The sequence below is a fragment of the Amphiura filiformis genome, chromosome 1 (assembly GCF_039555335.1).
Source record: "Amphiura filiformis chromosome 1, Afil_fr2py, whole genome shotgun sequence".
NCBI lineage: Eukaryota > Metazoa > Echinodermata > Ophiuroidea > Amphilepidida > Amphiuridae > Amphiura > Amphiura filiformis.
Window position 1 is genome coordinate 98,795,088 of NC_092628.1, and position 17,893 is coordinate 98,812,980.

The 17,893-nt window shown below is 35.2% G+C and overlaps 1 protein-coding gene across 1 annotated transcript in view; it reads left to right on the plus strand.

Moving 5' to 3' along the window:
• Window positions 1-17,893, plus strand: part of LOC140159488 (uncharacterized) — a 66,078-nt gene that overhangs the window by 38,452 nt on the left and 9,733 nt on the right. Inside the window, 26 exon segments of the mRNA XM_072182979.1 lie at window positions 454-567; window positions 1,523-1,561; window positions 1,564-1,635; window positions 2,554-2,667; window positions 3,333-3,446; window positions 4,146-4,259; window positions 4,422-4,535; window positions 5,222-5,335; window positions 5,630-5,743; window positions 6,224-6,337; window positions 7,100-7,213; window positions 7,960-8,073; window positions 8,425-8,538; window positions 9,037-9,150; window positions 9,716-9,829; window positions 10,515-10,628; window positions 11,103-11,216; window positions 12,109-12,222; window positions 12,441-12,554; window positions 13,653-13,766; window positions 14,015-14,128; window positions 14,415-14,528; window positions 14,993-15,103; window positions 15,580-15,693; window positions 16,355-16,468; window positions 16,745-16,858. Of these exon segments, the coding sequence (XP_072039080.1) occupies window positions 454-567; window positions 1,523-1,561; window positions 1,564-1,635; window positions 2,554-2,667; window positions 3,333-3,446; window positions 4,146-4,259; window positions 4,422-4,535; window positions 5,222-5,335; window positions 5,630-5,743; window positions 6,224-6,337; window positions 7,100-7,213; window positions 7,960-8,073; window positions 8,425-8,538; window positions 9,037-9,150; window positions 9,716-9,829; window positions 10,515-10,628; window positions 11,103-11,216; window positions 12,109-12,222; window positions 12,441-12,554; window positions 13,653-13,766; window positions 14,015-14,128; window positions 14,415-14,528; window positions 14,993-15,103; window positions 15,580-15,693; window positions 16,355-16,468; window positions 16,745-16,858 (2,844 nt within the window).

Below are 17,893 nucleotides of genomic sequence, written 5' to 3' on the forward strand. Positions count from 1 at the left end.
AGCGGCACTCTTCAGAATAACGTGTCTCCACATTTGCAAGTTAGGTCTCATGTGATTTTGTTCTTATTATTTTGCAACGAATTTTGTTTAGGGCTTGGCTTATTCAGGCCTCATTGGACTTCCGGTCAACTCCTCCATATTGTCTTTTTTGTTTGCTGTTTGTTTTTGATGTACAATTTTTTAGATATGTATGATGTATATGGAAATAAATAAATTTGATTTGATTTGATTTGATTTGATTTGATTTTGATTTGATTTGATTTGAAAAAAAACCCATCGCATCAAAAACATCTTCCAGACTTTGATGTCTGACCTTTGCTGCTTTGACGAGAGGGCATACACATATTACACACAGGTCACCTGTAAAAAGAAGTTCTTTCACTGGAAATATCGCTATGAATACAGAATACAAAATGTATAAAATGTCTACATTATTATTCGTTTGTTCGACAGATATCGACGAATGCGCATCTCGTCCATGTCTAAACGGAGGGGCATGTGTAGATGCTATCAATTCCTACACTTGTCAATGTCTATCTGGCTGGCAGGGAGACCGATGTGAAATCAGTAAGTATTTCATTAATAACTTTCCTCATGAATATTGATAAAAGTAATCGTACTTCGAATGTCTGATGACAAATATCATCACAAGAAAGAAGCTGATATGTTGGGTTAGGTTGAAGTTCTTTTTGGGTCTTTGCGTCTCAGTCTTAGAATTCAGTTCCTGTTACATTCCTGAAAGCCAGCAGATTCCAGCTATTCAAAACGAAACTCAAAACACATTTATTCATGTTAATTTTCTTCTCTCATGTCATTATACTATATGTAATGTCATGTAATGTAATGTAATGTAATGTAATGTAATGTAATGTAATGTATTATATTGACTATTTTGACCAGTTTCCGGTTTTAATCCATGTCAAAATGGCGGCGTCTGTATAGATGGTGTCAATAGATATACATGTAACCTTGCAGCTGGATACTCTGGATCTCTCTGTGAAATCAAGAGTATGGTTGAAAAATAGTTGAATATAATATTATCATAATGGTCAGATGTTTTCACTGATAACAAAAAAGACAGATCTTAAGCATTTTCCCGTTATTTTACATTTTCATGGGAGCGATAGTTGTGCACACAAGCTTGGACAGAATACACTGAATTTGAATTCTGAAATAGACGTATAAAACTGTCGTGCCAAATATGGTGCATGAAGTTTTGAACTCAAATTCGATTGAAATATGGAGCACGTGTTAAAGTTTCCACAATAATGGCCAGGAGGCAGGAGCACACTTTGTCATTTTAAGCGGCACTCTTCAGAATAACGTGTCTCCACATTTGCAAGAACATCACATCAAAAACATCTTCCAGACTTAGATGTCTGACCTTTGCTGCTTTGACGAGAGGGCATACACATATTACACAGGTCACCTGTAAAAAGAAGTTCTTTCACTTGAAATATCGCTATGAATACAGAATACAAAATGTATAAAATGTCTACATTATTATTCGTTTGTTCGACAGATATCGACGAATGCGCAGCTCGTCCATGTCTAAACGGAGGGCATGTGTAGATGGTATCAATTCCTACACTTGTCAATGTCTATCTGGCTGGCAGGGAGACCGATGTGAAATCAGTAAGTATTTCATTAATAACTTTCCTCATGTATATTAATAAAAGTAATCGTACTTCGAATGTCTGATGACAAATATCATCACAAGAAAGAAGCTGATATGTTGGGTTAGGTTGAAGTTCTTTTTGGGTCTTTGCGTCTCGGTCTTAGAATTCAGTTCCTGTTAAATTCATGAAAGCCAGCAGATTCCAGCTATTCAAAACGAAACTCAAAACCCGGGGGGCACTCAACTTTGGAAGTGACGGTATGTGCCTGTCAATAGGCCCCCTCTTTTAAGTCTACTATACCCGATGACCCCCTTTTTTTTAAAGCCATACCCGATGACCCCCCTTTTTTTAGTTGCGGCTACCCAATGACCCCCTTTTTTTGGTTGCGGCTACCCAATGACCCCCTTTTTTCTAAAATAGCATCATCAAAATGCAACAAAAAATGCCGAAACTGTCAAATGTTTTCAAAATTATGCCGAAATTTTCAAAATTTTGCTCCATTTTTTCAAAATTTTCTACCCGATGACCCTTTTTAAAAATCTTATACTCGATGACCCCCATTTTTCAAAATATTGTACCCAATGACCCCTTTTTTATTTTGTTTGTACCCAATGACCCCCTTTTTCAAAATAACGCTTTGTACCCGATAGGCCCCTACTTCGCGACTCCGGTAGGCACATACCCGTCACTTCCAAAGTTGAGTGCCCCCCGGGCTCAAAACACATTCATGTTAATTTTCTTCTCTCATGTCATTATGCTATATGTAATGTAATGTAATGTAATGTAATGTAATGTAATGTAATGTAATAATGTAATGTAATGTAACGTAACGTAACGTAACGTAACGTAATGTAATGTAATGTAATGTATTCTATTGACTATTTTGACCAGTTTCCAATCACCTTGACCTTCGTTTTGTTTCTACTTCTTTTAGATTTTGATGAATGTGCTTCTAACCCTTGCTTGAATGGTGGTATATGTCAGGATGGTGTCAATTTTTACAGTTGTCAATGTGCTTCAGGATGGATGGGAGAAAGATGTGCCATTAGTAAGTAAAGCGTTGAAATTGTTAAAGTGAGAAGAATTTCACATGGTATGATGAATGAGGGAAATGAAAGATAAAATAATATGGATACCTGTATGCTCATCAATCAGTGTTTGACGTGGTTAAGGATAGAAAGGCAACATATGAAGTAATATCTGGCTAAAATGTCTTAATAAAATATGAAATATGTCAAGTAAAACAAACAGGCAACACTACCACCACGAAATTCCGGTAGGAGCTAGGCTGTGTCACAACCTTGGAAACTGGTTACTTCCCACGAGCCACCAATATGAGTAAGAGTATAGCATTATATAAAAAAAAGCGAGTTTATTCCCAGCCACTTCGTTTCTGAAGTCTCAAGTTCGATTCAGACTCCACATCGCAGTGCGATGCGATGCTGCGATGTTTTTAAAACATCGCAGCATCGCGCGATGAAATTAAAAATACTGCGACGCTATATCGCAACATCGCGTCAGTCATGTGGAGTCTACATCTCCTTTTATGGTCATTCTGTCTGAATTGGACTTCAGTCGGGCTTCGTCCACTGCTCCCACGCTTACCCCAGTATCTTTAAAACGTACTACTGAGAAGCATGCATTTTTTGCTAAAATACTTACCATAATGTTACGCTTTTACAAGATCTTTTCTGTATCATGTATATATTGTAGATATTGACGAATGTGCAAGTGCTCCTTGTTTTAATGGCGGCATTTGCGAAGATAACGTCAATGGATATACATGTCAGTGTCAACCAGGCTGGACTGGAGATAGATGTCAAATTAGTAAGTTATCATGAGAATCTTCCTTGGAAAATTATATTCGTAACAGAATATTGAGAGATACAAATCTCAGGCTACTAGCTTATTTGTACCGGCACAACCATGACATTATAGTATACATATTCATAAGACACACACCCGACACGCAAAACACCGTCCTGCACTATTAAACATAAACGCAACGCCGTTGTTAGGTTATATAAACAAAATCCCTTTACTTGTTACAATGAATTCATTAGACAAAGACACAGCCTAACTGATTTCGTAATGGAACACGTGATTGGTTCCTACGATTACGCACTCCATCGTAATGGAACAAATGATTGGTTCCTACGATTACGCACTCCATCGTAATATAATTCTTACCAATAACATGGGCCTAACAGCCGTGACAAAATAGTCCCCTCACACACACACACACACCCCCCCACACACACACACCCCCACATCCAACCCACCCCATCCCCCCAAAAACACACCCACTATCATCACTGGCTTGCAATGCACATTCGCGGTAAACGTCACGAACTGTATCATATATCAATATATTCTTTTCACATCGCATATATATTCTGATAAATATAATTCCGAATCTTATGCCGTAATATAATTCTGTAATATCTCACTTCATACTAAAAAGAAATTTCAAAAGTGGACAATATGAAGCTTAACCATGTTTTTAATTTCCATTACTTTGAATAGATTTCGATGAATGTGCTGCAGCCCCTTGTCTGAATGGAGGAACCTGTCAGGATAGGATCAATGGATTCACATGTCGATGTCGATTGGGATTCATCGGGGAGGTCTGTGCAGTCAGTGAGTATGATACGAGTGATATGGAATTAACATTTTAGAATTCATAGAAAATGTTTACGGTTACTTGATATTCAAGCAATTGGTTCGAGACAATTTGAAATAAAAACTTAGATATGCTCTCACTGGTAAAATATTCATTTTTTTCCTATTATTTTCATCTAGATGTTAATGAATGCGCCTCATCGCCTTGTTTGAATGGGGGTCAATGTATTGATGCCATCAATAGCTACACGTGCACCTGCCTGTCTGGATATTCAGGACGCAATTGTGCAACAAGTATGTATGACTATATAAAGTGCTAACATTTATGGTATTGTATCATAATCAAATATATTGTGTCTCTTGTATCTTGGGGCTTCTTGCTTTTAATATAGTGCTGATTAAAAAAACATGTTTGTAATTTTAATGTGTTAACAATCTTTGTAATTTCAATATATAGTGCAATTTTTTTTTCATGACCAGCTTGCAAGGGTTGGGTCCACTCATCTCTTAGATGTCAGTGCTTAACTTGCCACTTTTCCTGGGCCCTGGCAGCCCTTGCTTGCTGGTCTAAGTTTGCTATTTTTTTAAATGTCTAATGAATAATAAATAAATAAATAAATAAATAAATAAATAAATAAATAAATAAATAAATAAATAAATAAATAAATAAATATAAAGTTGTGTTCGATCCCCAAAAAGCTCAAATTCAGCCTCTCTTTTTCGAAAATAGCTGTTGATTTAGCAGCGAATCTGTGCAATTAAGGGTTTCAGCCCGTACTTAAACAAGGAAAAGGGGAAAATGGCTGTGAATTTCTTGTGTTATTTACCCGTATGTTCCTTAACGGCCTCTGTAAAATTACATTAATTTTTAACAGTGTACATTAAAAAAGATAATAAGATGCATTTGAAATAGCATACGTGAATCTAATCGTGTACATGTTGTAAACATGATCGATTTTATTTTTTGTTTAATCTGCCAGATATTAATGAATGCCAGAGTCGTCCATGTCAAAATGGCGGTCAGTGTATCGACGGAGTCAACTCATACACATGTTCTTGCTCAGCCGGATACGAAGGCCTCAACTGTGAAATAAGTATGTCATAAATTCTAACTTTATCACGTATGAACAAGAAGAGCCTGCTCGGGCCAGGAAGGGAAGGGATGGGTGGGGATCGAGATATTAACTAATGTTCAACATGACATACTGCTAGAGGAAAATCCTTGCATAAAACGTCGTCGTGTGTCAGAAATAATACCTTTAAGTCGACATAACACTAAAAAGGCCATTAGTTAGACTTTGAGCTCTTTGATAGGCTCTGTAATATTCCGGTATATTTCCGGTATTTCTAATAAATAACATTTTTGTTATTTAAAACAAATTGTGTAGATATTGATGAATGTGCGACTGGTCCTTGTCTGAATGGAGGTGAATGCCTGGATGGCGTCAACAGCTACACATGTACCTGTCTTTCAGGATGGACGGGACTCACCTGTCAAATTAGTAAGATCATGTGATTTTAAATCTTTTTTTCGTTACATTTAAATCTCTATTTTTATTTCATAATTATAATTCGAACTTGTGTTTTTAGAATATGGAGGCAAAACCGCAACAACTGACAACTTTAATGAACCATGCTAATCTTGCTTCAAAAGATATTTAAGAATTTAATGTCTGTTGCCGCAACTTGTCTTCAACAAATGTGGTGTGATGTAGCAAGATCAGTCTGAAGTTAGACATATTAAATTTTCACTTTCTTATAGGATTGTTAACAGCATTTGCAAAGCTATATTTTGCAGAAAACCCTATTGAATTTGGACAACCACATCAATAGGAAACAAATGGAAATATTTATATATATATTTCCGACTTCCGACTGATTTTGCTTGATCACATCATAAATAAGTGGATTCTCTCACCTCACCATACACAAGAAATGAGCACTGTTTATCGTATCATTATTGTTTATGTTTACCATACCAGATTTTAATGAGTGTTCTTCATCGCCTTGTCGTAACGGAGGAACATGTGTTGATGGAGTCAACTCATACACATGTCAATGTGCTGCTGGGTATACAGGGCTCAACTGTAACTCTAGTAAGTTTTAAGTTATTTAAAAAGGCATCTTGAAATGAAACGATACAATGAATTAAGCGAGACAGTATTTTTTTGGTTTTCTTTAATAATTTCCAAATAAAAACACGAACAAAGGGATAAACATCCTACGCTTTTTCCAGATTAATATTACACCAACAAATGTATCTATGTTCACAAAAACTGCTTGAAGTGTTGTTTCTTTGATGAGTAATAATACGAAACTTACGTGTTTTAAGTTACGTTGCTTATTCCTTAAAGAATAATAATTCCCATTTGATAGAAGGAAAGATAATACAATCTGTAAAATATATATTATATAGGTAAAAATTATAGTGGAAAGAAGCAGGTAAGATACACACGGGCGTAGTAGTTCTTAGTATTCAAATATAGTGTTATTTAGGTGTTGATAAAATATTTGGCAACATTTTGAAAACATTTTAAACAAAACGTTTTAGAACGTTTTCATGACCTTTATATAACCCGACATTCAACGTCATTAAAACGTTTTTACCGGGCGTTTTTATCTAAACCAAACCCAAAATATAGCCGGTTTAAAACGTGTTGAAAACGTTTTTGTGTTTGCTGGGATAGTAAATATTAACACTCATGTTTCATTCATCAATCTGTTAAGTGAGTAAATGTTCTTTGTCGTCCAGTAGTTTTAAACAGAGTTTTGGAATTAAATTCCAAAACTCAATCAATCTGGTTTTTCCCAATATTAGATGCGAATTATTTTATGTACTTCTAATTTCACTCAAACAGATGTGAATGAATGTGGAAGTTTACCTTGTTTGAATGGAGGTCAATGCATAGACGGAGTTAACGGGTATGAATGCCGATGTGCTGTTGGATACGTTGGGATCATGTGTGAAACAAGTAAGAAAATGATAGTACAAGTTCTTTTGGATTTTATACTGTAATCTAACATATCACTTACACTATCAGAGGCGTACATATAACTCGGTGACCAGGGAGCTACAACCCTATTCTAATAAGGATGTATCCAAATCAGAGGTTTACTGCAGTCCAAGCTCAATGTTTAAACAGTGAATTAAAAAAACCTGCTAATTAAGGGTGTTATCAAAAAGTGTACTCAAAAGCATTATTATCTCACCATTAAAGGTGATGCCAAGAAATTGAAAAAAGTGGCGTTTGATAATAGACCTGAGAGTGTTGAATTCATATATTACGCCACCAAATGACTTATTGATGACCCCTGACCTCAAAGACTGGTTTTACATCACAAATGTTTAGGGTTTGCGTGGAAAAAACAATATTAATGTTGGACAAAATTACTCTTTGGCATTAATGCGCCCAATACCTTTTAAACCTATAATAGGCCTAAACTACCCATATTCACAGTAATCATTAGGTTTCTTTTACGCTTTTCCTGATACGGATTGGAGCAGGGTTTATACCAGAGATCCCACGCTTGTATGTGAAAGTGACTACTGTGTTCTTGTTGGTGGTAGAGAGAACTGCCATGATAATTCCGCAAATGTACAAAAGGAACATAATATTGGTATAAATATGCCTCACACATTCAAACATGAACAATTTCATTTATGCTGAAATAAAAGATGAACATTTTAATCTAATTGTTGGTAAACGTTTTGTATCAGACTTTGATGAGTGTCAATCCAGGCCGTGTCAAAATAATGGACAATGTATCGATGGCATCAATGGATACACGTGCAACTGTTTAGGCGGATACAGTGGAATCAACTGTGCAACAAGTAAGTGGTCATTCTCAGAGTGGACATACTAAACCATCATGATATAGCAATTGATTGGTGAGGAAAGGAACGCAAGTCCGATATAGCCCGTATTCCGTTAAGCCAAAATTATATCATGTCTCTTAGTTTTATCAAATACCATATCAGTAGGGTAGTGAAGAAGAGGTACGCCACAAATACAATATACTGTAAATACAAAACATATAATACCAGGGTCATTCATTCGTTTTAAACAGTATAGCCTACATTAAAAAAGATAATAAGATGCATTTGAAATAGCGTAATTATGTGAATCTAATCGTGTACATGTTGTAAACATGATCGATTTAATTTTTTTGTTTAATCTGCCAGATATTAATGAATGCCAGAGTCGTCCATGTCAAAATGGCGGTCAGTGTATCGATGGAGTCAACTCATACACATGTTCTTGCTCAGCCGGATACGAAGGCCTCAACTGTGAAATAAGTATGTTTTAAATTCTAACTTTATCACGTATGAACAAGAAGAGCCTGCTCGAGTTATTAACTAACGTTTAACATACTGGTCGGGGAAAATCCCTGTATAAAATGTGTGTCCTAAATAATACCAGTCAATATAACACTTAAAAAAGGCAATTGGTTAGACTTTGAGCCTTCTGTGTCCTCTTTGATAGGATCTGACCCCGAAGTCAATTTACTCCTATCCTCCCCACCCCCTTGACGGGTGTGACTGTTTATGCTCAAATTGTAATCGGCGGCAATGCGTGATAAATAATGATCTTGTGTGATCCCTGTGAACTGGATTGTTAAGCACGAATGCCTTTGATAGGAAAATTGATCTCAGTGAAACAGATTTATCTCAGGATAGTTTTGTTATTTGATAAAGTGGAAAAAAATAATATCAGCTTTACAGTAATTACACTTTTAATATTCCGGTTTCATTTCTTATAAGTAACATTTTTGTTATTTAAAACACATTGTGTAGATATTGATGAATGTGCGACTGGTCCTTGTCTGAATGGAGGTGAATGCCTGGATGGCGTCAACAGCTACACATGTACCTGTCTTTCAGGATGGACGGGACTCACCTGTCAAATTAGTAAGATCATGTCATTTTTTAATCTTTGTGTTTCGTTACTTTTAAATCTCTATTTTGATTTCATAATTATTATAATTCGAACTTGTGTTTAGTTTATAGAATATGGAGGCAAAACCGTAGTCCGACGAGTAGGACCTTTTTTTTCTTATTTACCAGACTATGTTCAGCTCAGACTATGATGACCACTATCTCATATGGCGCAAGAAAGACGAATCGCGAAAGTCCAGTGACCGCGCTGCCCGTTTTCGGGTGGGGCGGTTAGTGGACTTTTGCGGTCAATCTTTCTTGAGCAATGAGAGCCTGCCATGAGCAGTGATGAGTACTATAGTTTAAACTAAGAAAAAACAGGTCCTATTCGTCGGACTACAAAACCGCAATAACTGACAACTTTAATGAAACATGTTAATCTTGCTTCAAAAGGTATTTAATAAATTATTGTCTGTTACCGCAACTTGTCTTCAACAAATATATTTTCTGGTAAGTGAATGCTCTCACCTCACCACACACTGTACACAAGAAATGAGCACTGTTTATCGTATGATATTGTTTATGTTTACCGTACCAGATTTTAATGAGTGTTCTTCATCACCTTGTCGTAACGGAGGAACATGTGTTGATGGAGTCAACTCATATACATGTCAATGTGCTGCTGGGTATACAGGGCTCAACTGTAACTCTAGTAAGTTTTAAGTTATTTAAAAAGGCATCTTGCAATGAAACGATACAACGAATTAAGCGAGACAGTATTTATTTGGTTCTTTAATAATTACCAAATAAAAACACGAAAAGGGATAAACATCCTATATACGATATACACTGTCGGCCTCTTCGTCTTTTCTAGATTAATGTTGCCCTTGCACCAACAAATGTATCTATGTTCACAAAGACTGGTTGAAGCATTGTTTCGTTGATGAGTATTGTGTAATAATAAGAAACTTACGTGTTTTAAGTTACGTTGCTTATTTCTTAAAGAATACTAATTCCCATTTCATAGAAGAAATTATAAGACAATATGTAAGATATATATTTATATAGGTATAAATTATAGTTGAAAGAAGTAGGTAAGATCTTATACTTCAATATATATATATAGGTATATATAAATTGCCACACAACGACTGTCATTGTGACCGGCTATGTACTTTTGTCTGAAAAGCATAAACTGTGGGTGTTTGTGCAAAAATTACAACCAATTTAATTTTCCAAGTTAGTTAACCGCCTACATTTTTGGGCGTTGTGTCGTCTACTGCAAGTCTATATCCATTAGTATATTATATATTAACACTCATATTTCATGAATCAATCTGATCGTTTACCATGTTTGATGCGAATTATTTTATGTACTTCTAATTTCACTCAAACAGATGTGAATGAATGTGGAAGTTTACCTTGTTTGAATGGAGGTCAATGCATAGACGGAGTTAACGGGTATGAATGTCGATGTGCTGCTGGATACACTGGGATCATGTGTGAAATAAGTAAGAAAATAATAATACAAGTTCTTTTGGGTTTTATTAGGTAATCATACATATCACTTACACAATCAGAGGCGTAAACTCGGTGACCAGGGAACCCCAGCCCTATTCTAATAAGGATGTTATGTACAGGCCTAAACAACCAATATTCATACGGATGGGAGCAGGGTGCCCAGAGATCCCACGCTTGTATATGAAAGTGACTACTGTGTTCTTGGTGGTAGTATAGAGAACTGCCATGATAATTCTACAAATGTGCTAAAGGAACATACTATTGGTATAAATATACGCTTGTATATGAAAGTGACTACTGTGTTCTTGTTGGTAGTAGAAAGAACTGTCATGATAATGTGCTAAAGGAACATAATATTGGTCTAAATATGCCTCACACATTGATTCAAACATGAGAAATTTCATTTATGCTGAAATAAAAGATGAGCATTTTAATCTAATTGTTGGTAAATGTTTTTGTATCAGACTTTGATGAGTGTCAATCCAGGCCGTGTCAAAATAATGGACAATGTATCGATGGCATCAATGGATACACGTGCAACTGTGTAGATGGATACAGCGGAATCAACTGTGCAACAAGTAAGTGGTCATTCTCAGAGTGGATATTTTAAACCATCATGGTATGCAATTGACACTAGGATCCACAATATGCTCATCTATCAGGGGCACAGTTCTTTAACCCCAATACATTTGTATATTCATGGAATGATCTTTGAAAATTTGGGTACAAAAACTCATAATCTGCAACTTGAGGTCAAATATTGCACTATGAGTGTTTAATTGAGGTTTTTGGAGTATGCCATTAGGATGAGGCTATTGAGGTCCATAGGGTGATAGGCAAAGAAAGGAACGTAAGTCTGATATAGCCCGTATTCCGTAAAGCCAAAATTATATCATGTCTCTTAGTAGTAGTAGGGTAGTGAAGAAGAGGCACGACACAAATACATATACTGTATATACTGTACAAAACATATAATATAAGCAACTAACTTTGATTGTAGAATGGATGAATTTTGAGAACCATATTGCTTGGAGTTTTATGCACTGAATTGTTAAAACAACTTCACAGTAATGTCAGTATCACAATAAAAATCTTGTTCTAAAGACTATTTGTTAATTCATTGCAAACAACTCGCGATGGTTCCAATAAATACCGTCCGTCATTAACGTGTTTGCAGCAGCGCCAAGAGTAAACTACGCGAATTGTCTAGAATATTGTTGAAGTTCATTTTGCTGATGAGGCGAGTAACCAGTCCAGTTAGTCCAAGTAGGCAAAAACCTTTCAAGAAAATACCGTCAAGATCCAACTATATTTGGCTGAGAACAGGGTTCATTTAAGATGATTTTTCATCCGACCATATATTTGAAATATTATTTTCCCGAATGACTCGACCCCACGCCCCTCTTGCAACTAAGTATACTTCCCCTTTTATAAGCGATTAACATGAATATGTATTTGTTTTGTTCTTAGATGTAAACGAGTGCGCAAGGCGGCCATGTCAAAATGGTGGTCAATGCATTGATGGAATAAACACTTACGAATGCAGATGTGTAACAGGATGGGACGGAAGAGATTGTGAATTAAGTTAGTATTACGTAGTAGAAAAAAGGTGACAGTAGGAATAGTAAATTGGGGAGTAAATTAAAAATCGTAACTTTGTGGAATATATCCAATTTCCAGACAAGTATAGACTTGAAAGACAACTTTTCCTCTTCATTCCCCTTTTTATGTTGCCCGCTTTCTCATCAATACATGCACCATGGATTATTACTGATTATTGTATTAAAATATTAAAACATTAGATATCGACGAATGTGCCAGCTCACCGTGTCAGAACGGAGGTGACTGTTTCGACGATGTCAATCGATTCCAATGCCAATGTCAATCTGGATTCTCAGGCTCTTTCTGCGAAACCGGTGAGTATTATTAAAGTGACGTAGATTTCTGGTGACGATGGTTTCTGGTGTTTTGAATGTCAAAAACACCAGAAACCAAAACATAACAGTTTAAAAAGCTTTCAGCACACATTAGTATGAATCCCTTTTTATTTCGGGTGTGCCCTGCTGTAGTCCACTGGTATCAGTAGACGTCTGACAGCGGACCTCTGACGAGGGATGTAGGTTACAGCCAATATATTACTGTATTTATACAAATTTGAGTTGTAAGCTTGTTTAAACTGTTTTGTATTTGAATCTACCAGCACATTATGAATTTACATTCGGATACTACTGCTACATGTTGTTTTTAATCAAAACAGACAATTGGCAATTATGTTAAAGATAAGGGAAATAAGCAAACAAAAATATCAAATTAAAATATCAAAAATATGCATAATAGTAGGTCTTATGGGCCCTGAGAGTAAAAGCAAAGAGTACAAGAGTAACAATGTTCCACCTCTTGTTCCACCTCTTGTTGTCTAAAGCCGAATTTATACTTCATCGCTTTTGCAGCAAAGCGATTCTCACGCATGCTCTTGTTTACTTCCATGTTCAGTGCTTTAAGCCGAACAATCGATACAAATCGCGGAGGCAAAAACAAACTCAAATTCCATCAAGACATGATGGACGCTAGTCACGTGAACTGCAGTGATCAATCAGTGTACACCACCGGCTTAATTAATGATAATTCTAATTAATAAAATCTTCGCAATTATCAAGTTTTGATTTTTACTATATTTTAGTAAAATGACCTAGCACATTTTCTTGGGGCAAAGCCAAGCACCAAACCATTTAGACTGGATTGGTGAAACAATCTGGTAAAATTTAATATTTGTACGAATTTTAGCTGAAAATAAATTATTAATCTAAATTTGGTACAATCAAGATTAACCGATTTCGTTGTCCTTTTCATAGTAGACTATCAGTAATTTTGATTTCTGCTACATTCTAGAGGTGATACAGCAATATATGTGACAGCTCGGTATATTCAGAAGTTGGCTCCTTGATGCAACATTGATTTTTTGATAGTTTTGTAATCCTTAACCCTTATCTGATCTTATTCCCCCTTGTCTTTAGATATTAACGAGTGTTCTTCAGGACCTTGTCGTAATGGAGGCAATTGTCTTGATGGAATTAACTCTTTCGTCTGTCAGTGCACCCTTGGATATACTGGCACGTTCTGCGAACAGAGTAAGTATGTTGGCAGACAACATCCAACATTTTAAAGTAATTGCTGAATATGTCAGCAGAGTCGAATTTTTAAAATGATATCAACTAGGTAGAGCTCAATAAATTTCACACTAACTCTCATAGTGTTTTGGAGTAAGTCAAATTTGCCAGTATAGTTATTTAAGTCAAGGTAATTTCATATGACATTAAGTTCATAAGACATTAAGTTATTTAGTTAATCATAAAAAGATGATTTTTTTTAAAATCAGATATTAACGAATGCGGCAGTTTGCCATGTCTAAATGGAGGACGGTGTGAAGATGGAGTTGACGGATACTTGTGTCGATGTGCAGCTGGTTACACTGGTCTGATGTGTGAAACAGGTAAGGCCTTGTTGCGTAAATTTGGAATAAAAACATATCAACAATGACCAAAGTCAGACCGTACATGCTAAAAGTTATATTTTGTAGCTCGGTTCCTTTTTTCCCAGTTACAACAAGATCAATATTGCCAGTATCAATTGAAGTGAAATATCTGTTTGTACAAGATGACGCAAATTCCTTAATATATATCAGCATATTAATGAACCAGATACAAATATTATATCGAGATAATATTGATTTAGCAATGTAAACACTTTGTAAAAGCATTGATAATTTCCAATTTCAGATATTAACGACTGTGTTAATGGGCCTTGTACAAATGGAGGCACATGCACGGATGAGGTGAATGGGTATTCTTGCACATGCCTTCCTGGATGGTCCGGACAAAACTGCGAAATAAGTATGTTTTCTCGTCATTAGTCAAGACTAGAACATTTAAATTGAATGACATTATCAAGGCTATGCATTTTTTGTTATTGCTTTGGGCATTTTAAGAATAAACATTTCTATTAGAAATCTTATAGTTAAAGGGTTAAAATCATGTACCCCAATTACATGCAAAAGACCCTTGACACCGACCTACTGTTACTAAACTCCCAGCAAACACCAAAATGTTTTTAATATGTTATAAACGTGTTATAAACTCATTTTGGTTTTGGTCAAATCGTTTTAATAACATTTAAATATCGGGTTATATAAAGTTATGAAAACATTTTAAAAATATTTTAAACGACAAAACACTACGCTTGGCAAGTTATCAAAAGAAATGAGATGTGTTTAGCTTCATACTGTTAGTAGTCTCAGTATTGCTGTTTGATATGCAGATAGTGATTGTGCTTCCAATCTATGTTGTTTAATATGCAGACAGTGCTTGTGATTCCAATCCATGTTCAAATGGCGCCAGCTGTTTTACAACTTTGGGAGGATACAGGTGTTTATGCGCTGCTGGATTCACTGGAATCTCATGTGCTCTAGGTGGGTATTAAATTCTATGTATTGTAATTAATTGTACGGTAAAACTAGCTGATGTAAGTATGGATTGACTTATTTGGATTAATTTCACCAACAACGTGACTATTGTTGTATAATAATAATAATAATAATAATAATAATAATAATAATAATAATAATAATAATAATAATAATATAAATAATAACAGTATGAATAATAATGTAAATAATAAATAAATAAAATACACGTAGAGTAGACTCGTATCCACAAAGTGAATCTCAAAGCGCATTTGGTGATATACATGTAATGGGAAACTATTATTCTTTTTAAACACAATACACTACAGATGTTTTTAACCAAGTTAAAAATATTTGGAGAATTTCTTTATCATTTTGCAAAAGTATACGTCTTTTGCGCACTGTGGATTTTAAGGTACAACATTTGACATAATTCCATGTCATTTACTGATGAATATTTACTGATTGTCATTTTTTGGAAGATATTGATGAATGTGCAAATGGACCTTGTCAGAATGGAGCCCAATGTATCGATCGAGTCAACGGATTCTCATGCAATTGTCCACCAGGATGGACTGGAACACTTTGTGACCAAAGTAAGTTTTTTTTACTGCTGCAGTCATTCTTCATGTTCTTAATTTCTTTTACACATGGCCTTCAAACCGTTGTTTGAAGAACGTTTCACGGGTCGTAAAATAGACAACGGAGATTGGTTAGTAGTTCCATTAGGAACAAAATACAGAGGAGTGCATTTTGTTACCGTTATTCTGACGCAATATAAACTGATACAATTAAAAAAATATGTATTATACAAATGTTATGTATAATTATAAAACTTTATACATATCAATTAAGAGATACATATCAGTTAAGAGTTTGGACTAATGTAAACACAAAAGGTATGTTGAAGTTGTCAAATTTTGCCCATTGTTAGTACAATTACAAATATTACGAATAATGATGACAGAATCATGATGAACCATCAAATGTTGCTCGGACAAACGATAAAAACACTCAACACTCAAGTTGACAAAACGTGCTTCAACATACTCCAGCACATTCTAGCGAATTTATAGTCATAACTGGAAACAAAACAAAAATTAAATACTATTAAAATTACTCTCATCCGTTCTCTTCCTTATAATGATTATTGGCAAGTCTGACATGATGCGCGTGTTTTGTAGAGCAATAATTTATGAAACGAAGAGGTAACAAGATTGACAATGACTTTGTGCCAATTACGACTTTTTGTTTTAGATATAAATGAGTGCAGCTCTCGACCATGCCAGAATGGTGGACAATGTATTGATGACATCAATGGTTATGCATGTGCATGTGCACAAGGATATAACGGATTGAACTGTGAATTTAGTAAGTAGACTGATAATTATGTAAATTGTGGTTTCTGTAAATTCATTTTTCATTGGTTCAGTCATTAAAAGATGTTTTTACATTATTTTTGCGTATTCAAAAATGATTTACCTACTTAAATCTTTGGTGAAGGAAAGATTTAGTATAAGATCACGTTCATCTTACGTATAATTCCTTAATTTTGTGAATATTAAAGAAGCTTTGAAATATGAATGTTTTGTTTGTGAACTTGACCACTGCGACTGCTATGACATAAAGGTATTTTTAAACTTCCAGACGTAGATGAATGTTCCTCTGGACCGTGCCAGAATGGCGGGCGATGCCGTGATGAAGTAAATTCATACTCCTGTGATTGTAACCCTGGATGGAGTGGCACCAACTGTGAACAAAGTAAATGAGTAAATCTGAAGAAAATGTGTTAGATGTATTAACTTTTAGTACAACCAATTTGATCTGACTAGACACCTGTATTACGGGCTGGGGTATGAACGTTTGGACAGTATTTTTTTGTGGAACATGAGAGCACATCAGACATATCGAATTGCATTCTGAATACGAAGAATGTCCTGAAGATATCAAATAATTTTGAGTTTTGAAATTCGCGATATAATACACATTTTATGGCAAATGATTAAAAAATGATATTTTGATATTTAAAAGTTCTCGAAGTAAACTTTATAAATCTAATGATATGTGCTTAAAGTATATGTAGCTGGGATGAAAAGCCGACGATAAATTGTAAATTTTAACCTTTCCCAAAAGACCTAATTTTTTTTATTATGTCTGATGTGCTCTCATGTCCCACAAAAATACTGTCGAAATGTTCATAGCAGAGCCCTTTTGGGTCTTATACGATTATAAAGTCATTATGATACAAGATCATGCCTGTAAATTTTGACACGATTTCTTCATCTTATCGTGTCCACACACGCCAGATATTGTGTCAAAGCTAGACACAACTCTTAGCAATATCATTATTCTTTGCAAGGTCCTCAGATTTGTATTCTTGCTCCAATAGAGGACATCATAATATGTTATCCGTGGTTTGTGGTTCAGTTCCACATACGCAGGTCATATCTTCGGTGTTTAGATAATTCTTTTTAAGAGTCACTTTACATCATGTACATCGGCCAGTACCAGCTCTCATTTCCATGCCCAGTTTGACTAGCGTTTACCATGTGTCTTGTAAAACCAACTAGTTTGTTTTAAGAGTGTAACAACTGTTAATAGTTTTAACTGTTTAATTTATGGCATGATACGTTTGGCTTTATCCATATATAATGTGAGGAAGTTGAAAAAATATAGCCGAACCATTGCACCATGTTGCTGTTTAAGACAGTGTGACATGTTGATAGCTCAGTAATGAAAAAGTACAAACACACACCTTTACGCTTTTGTAATGTGTGCAACAACGAACCTTGCAAT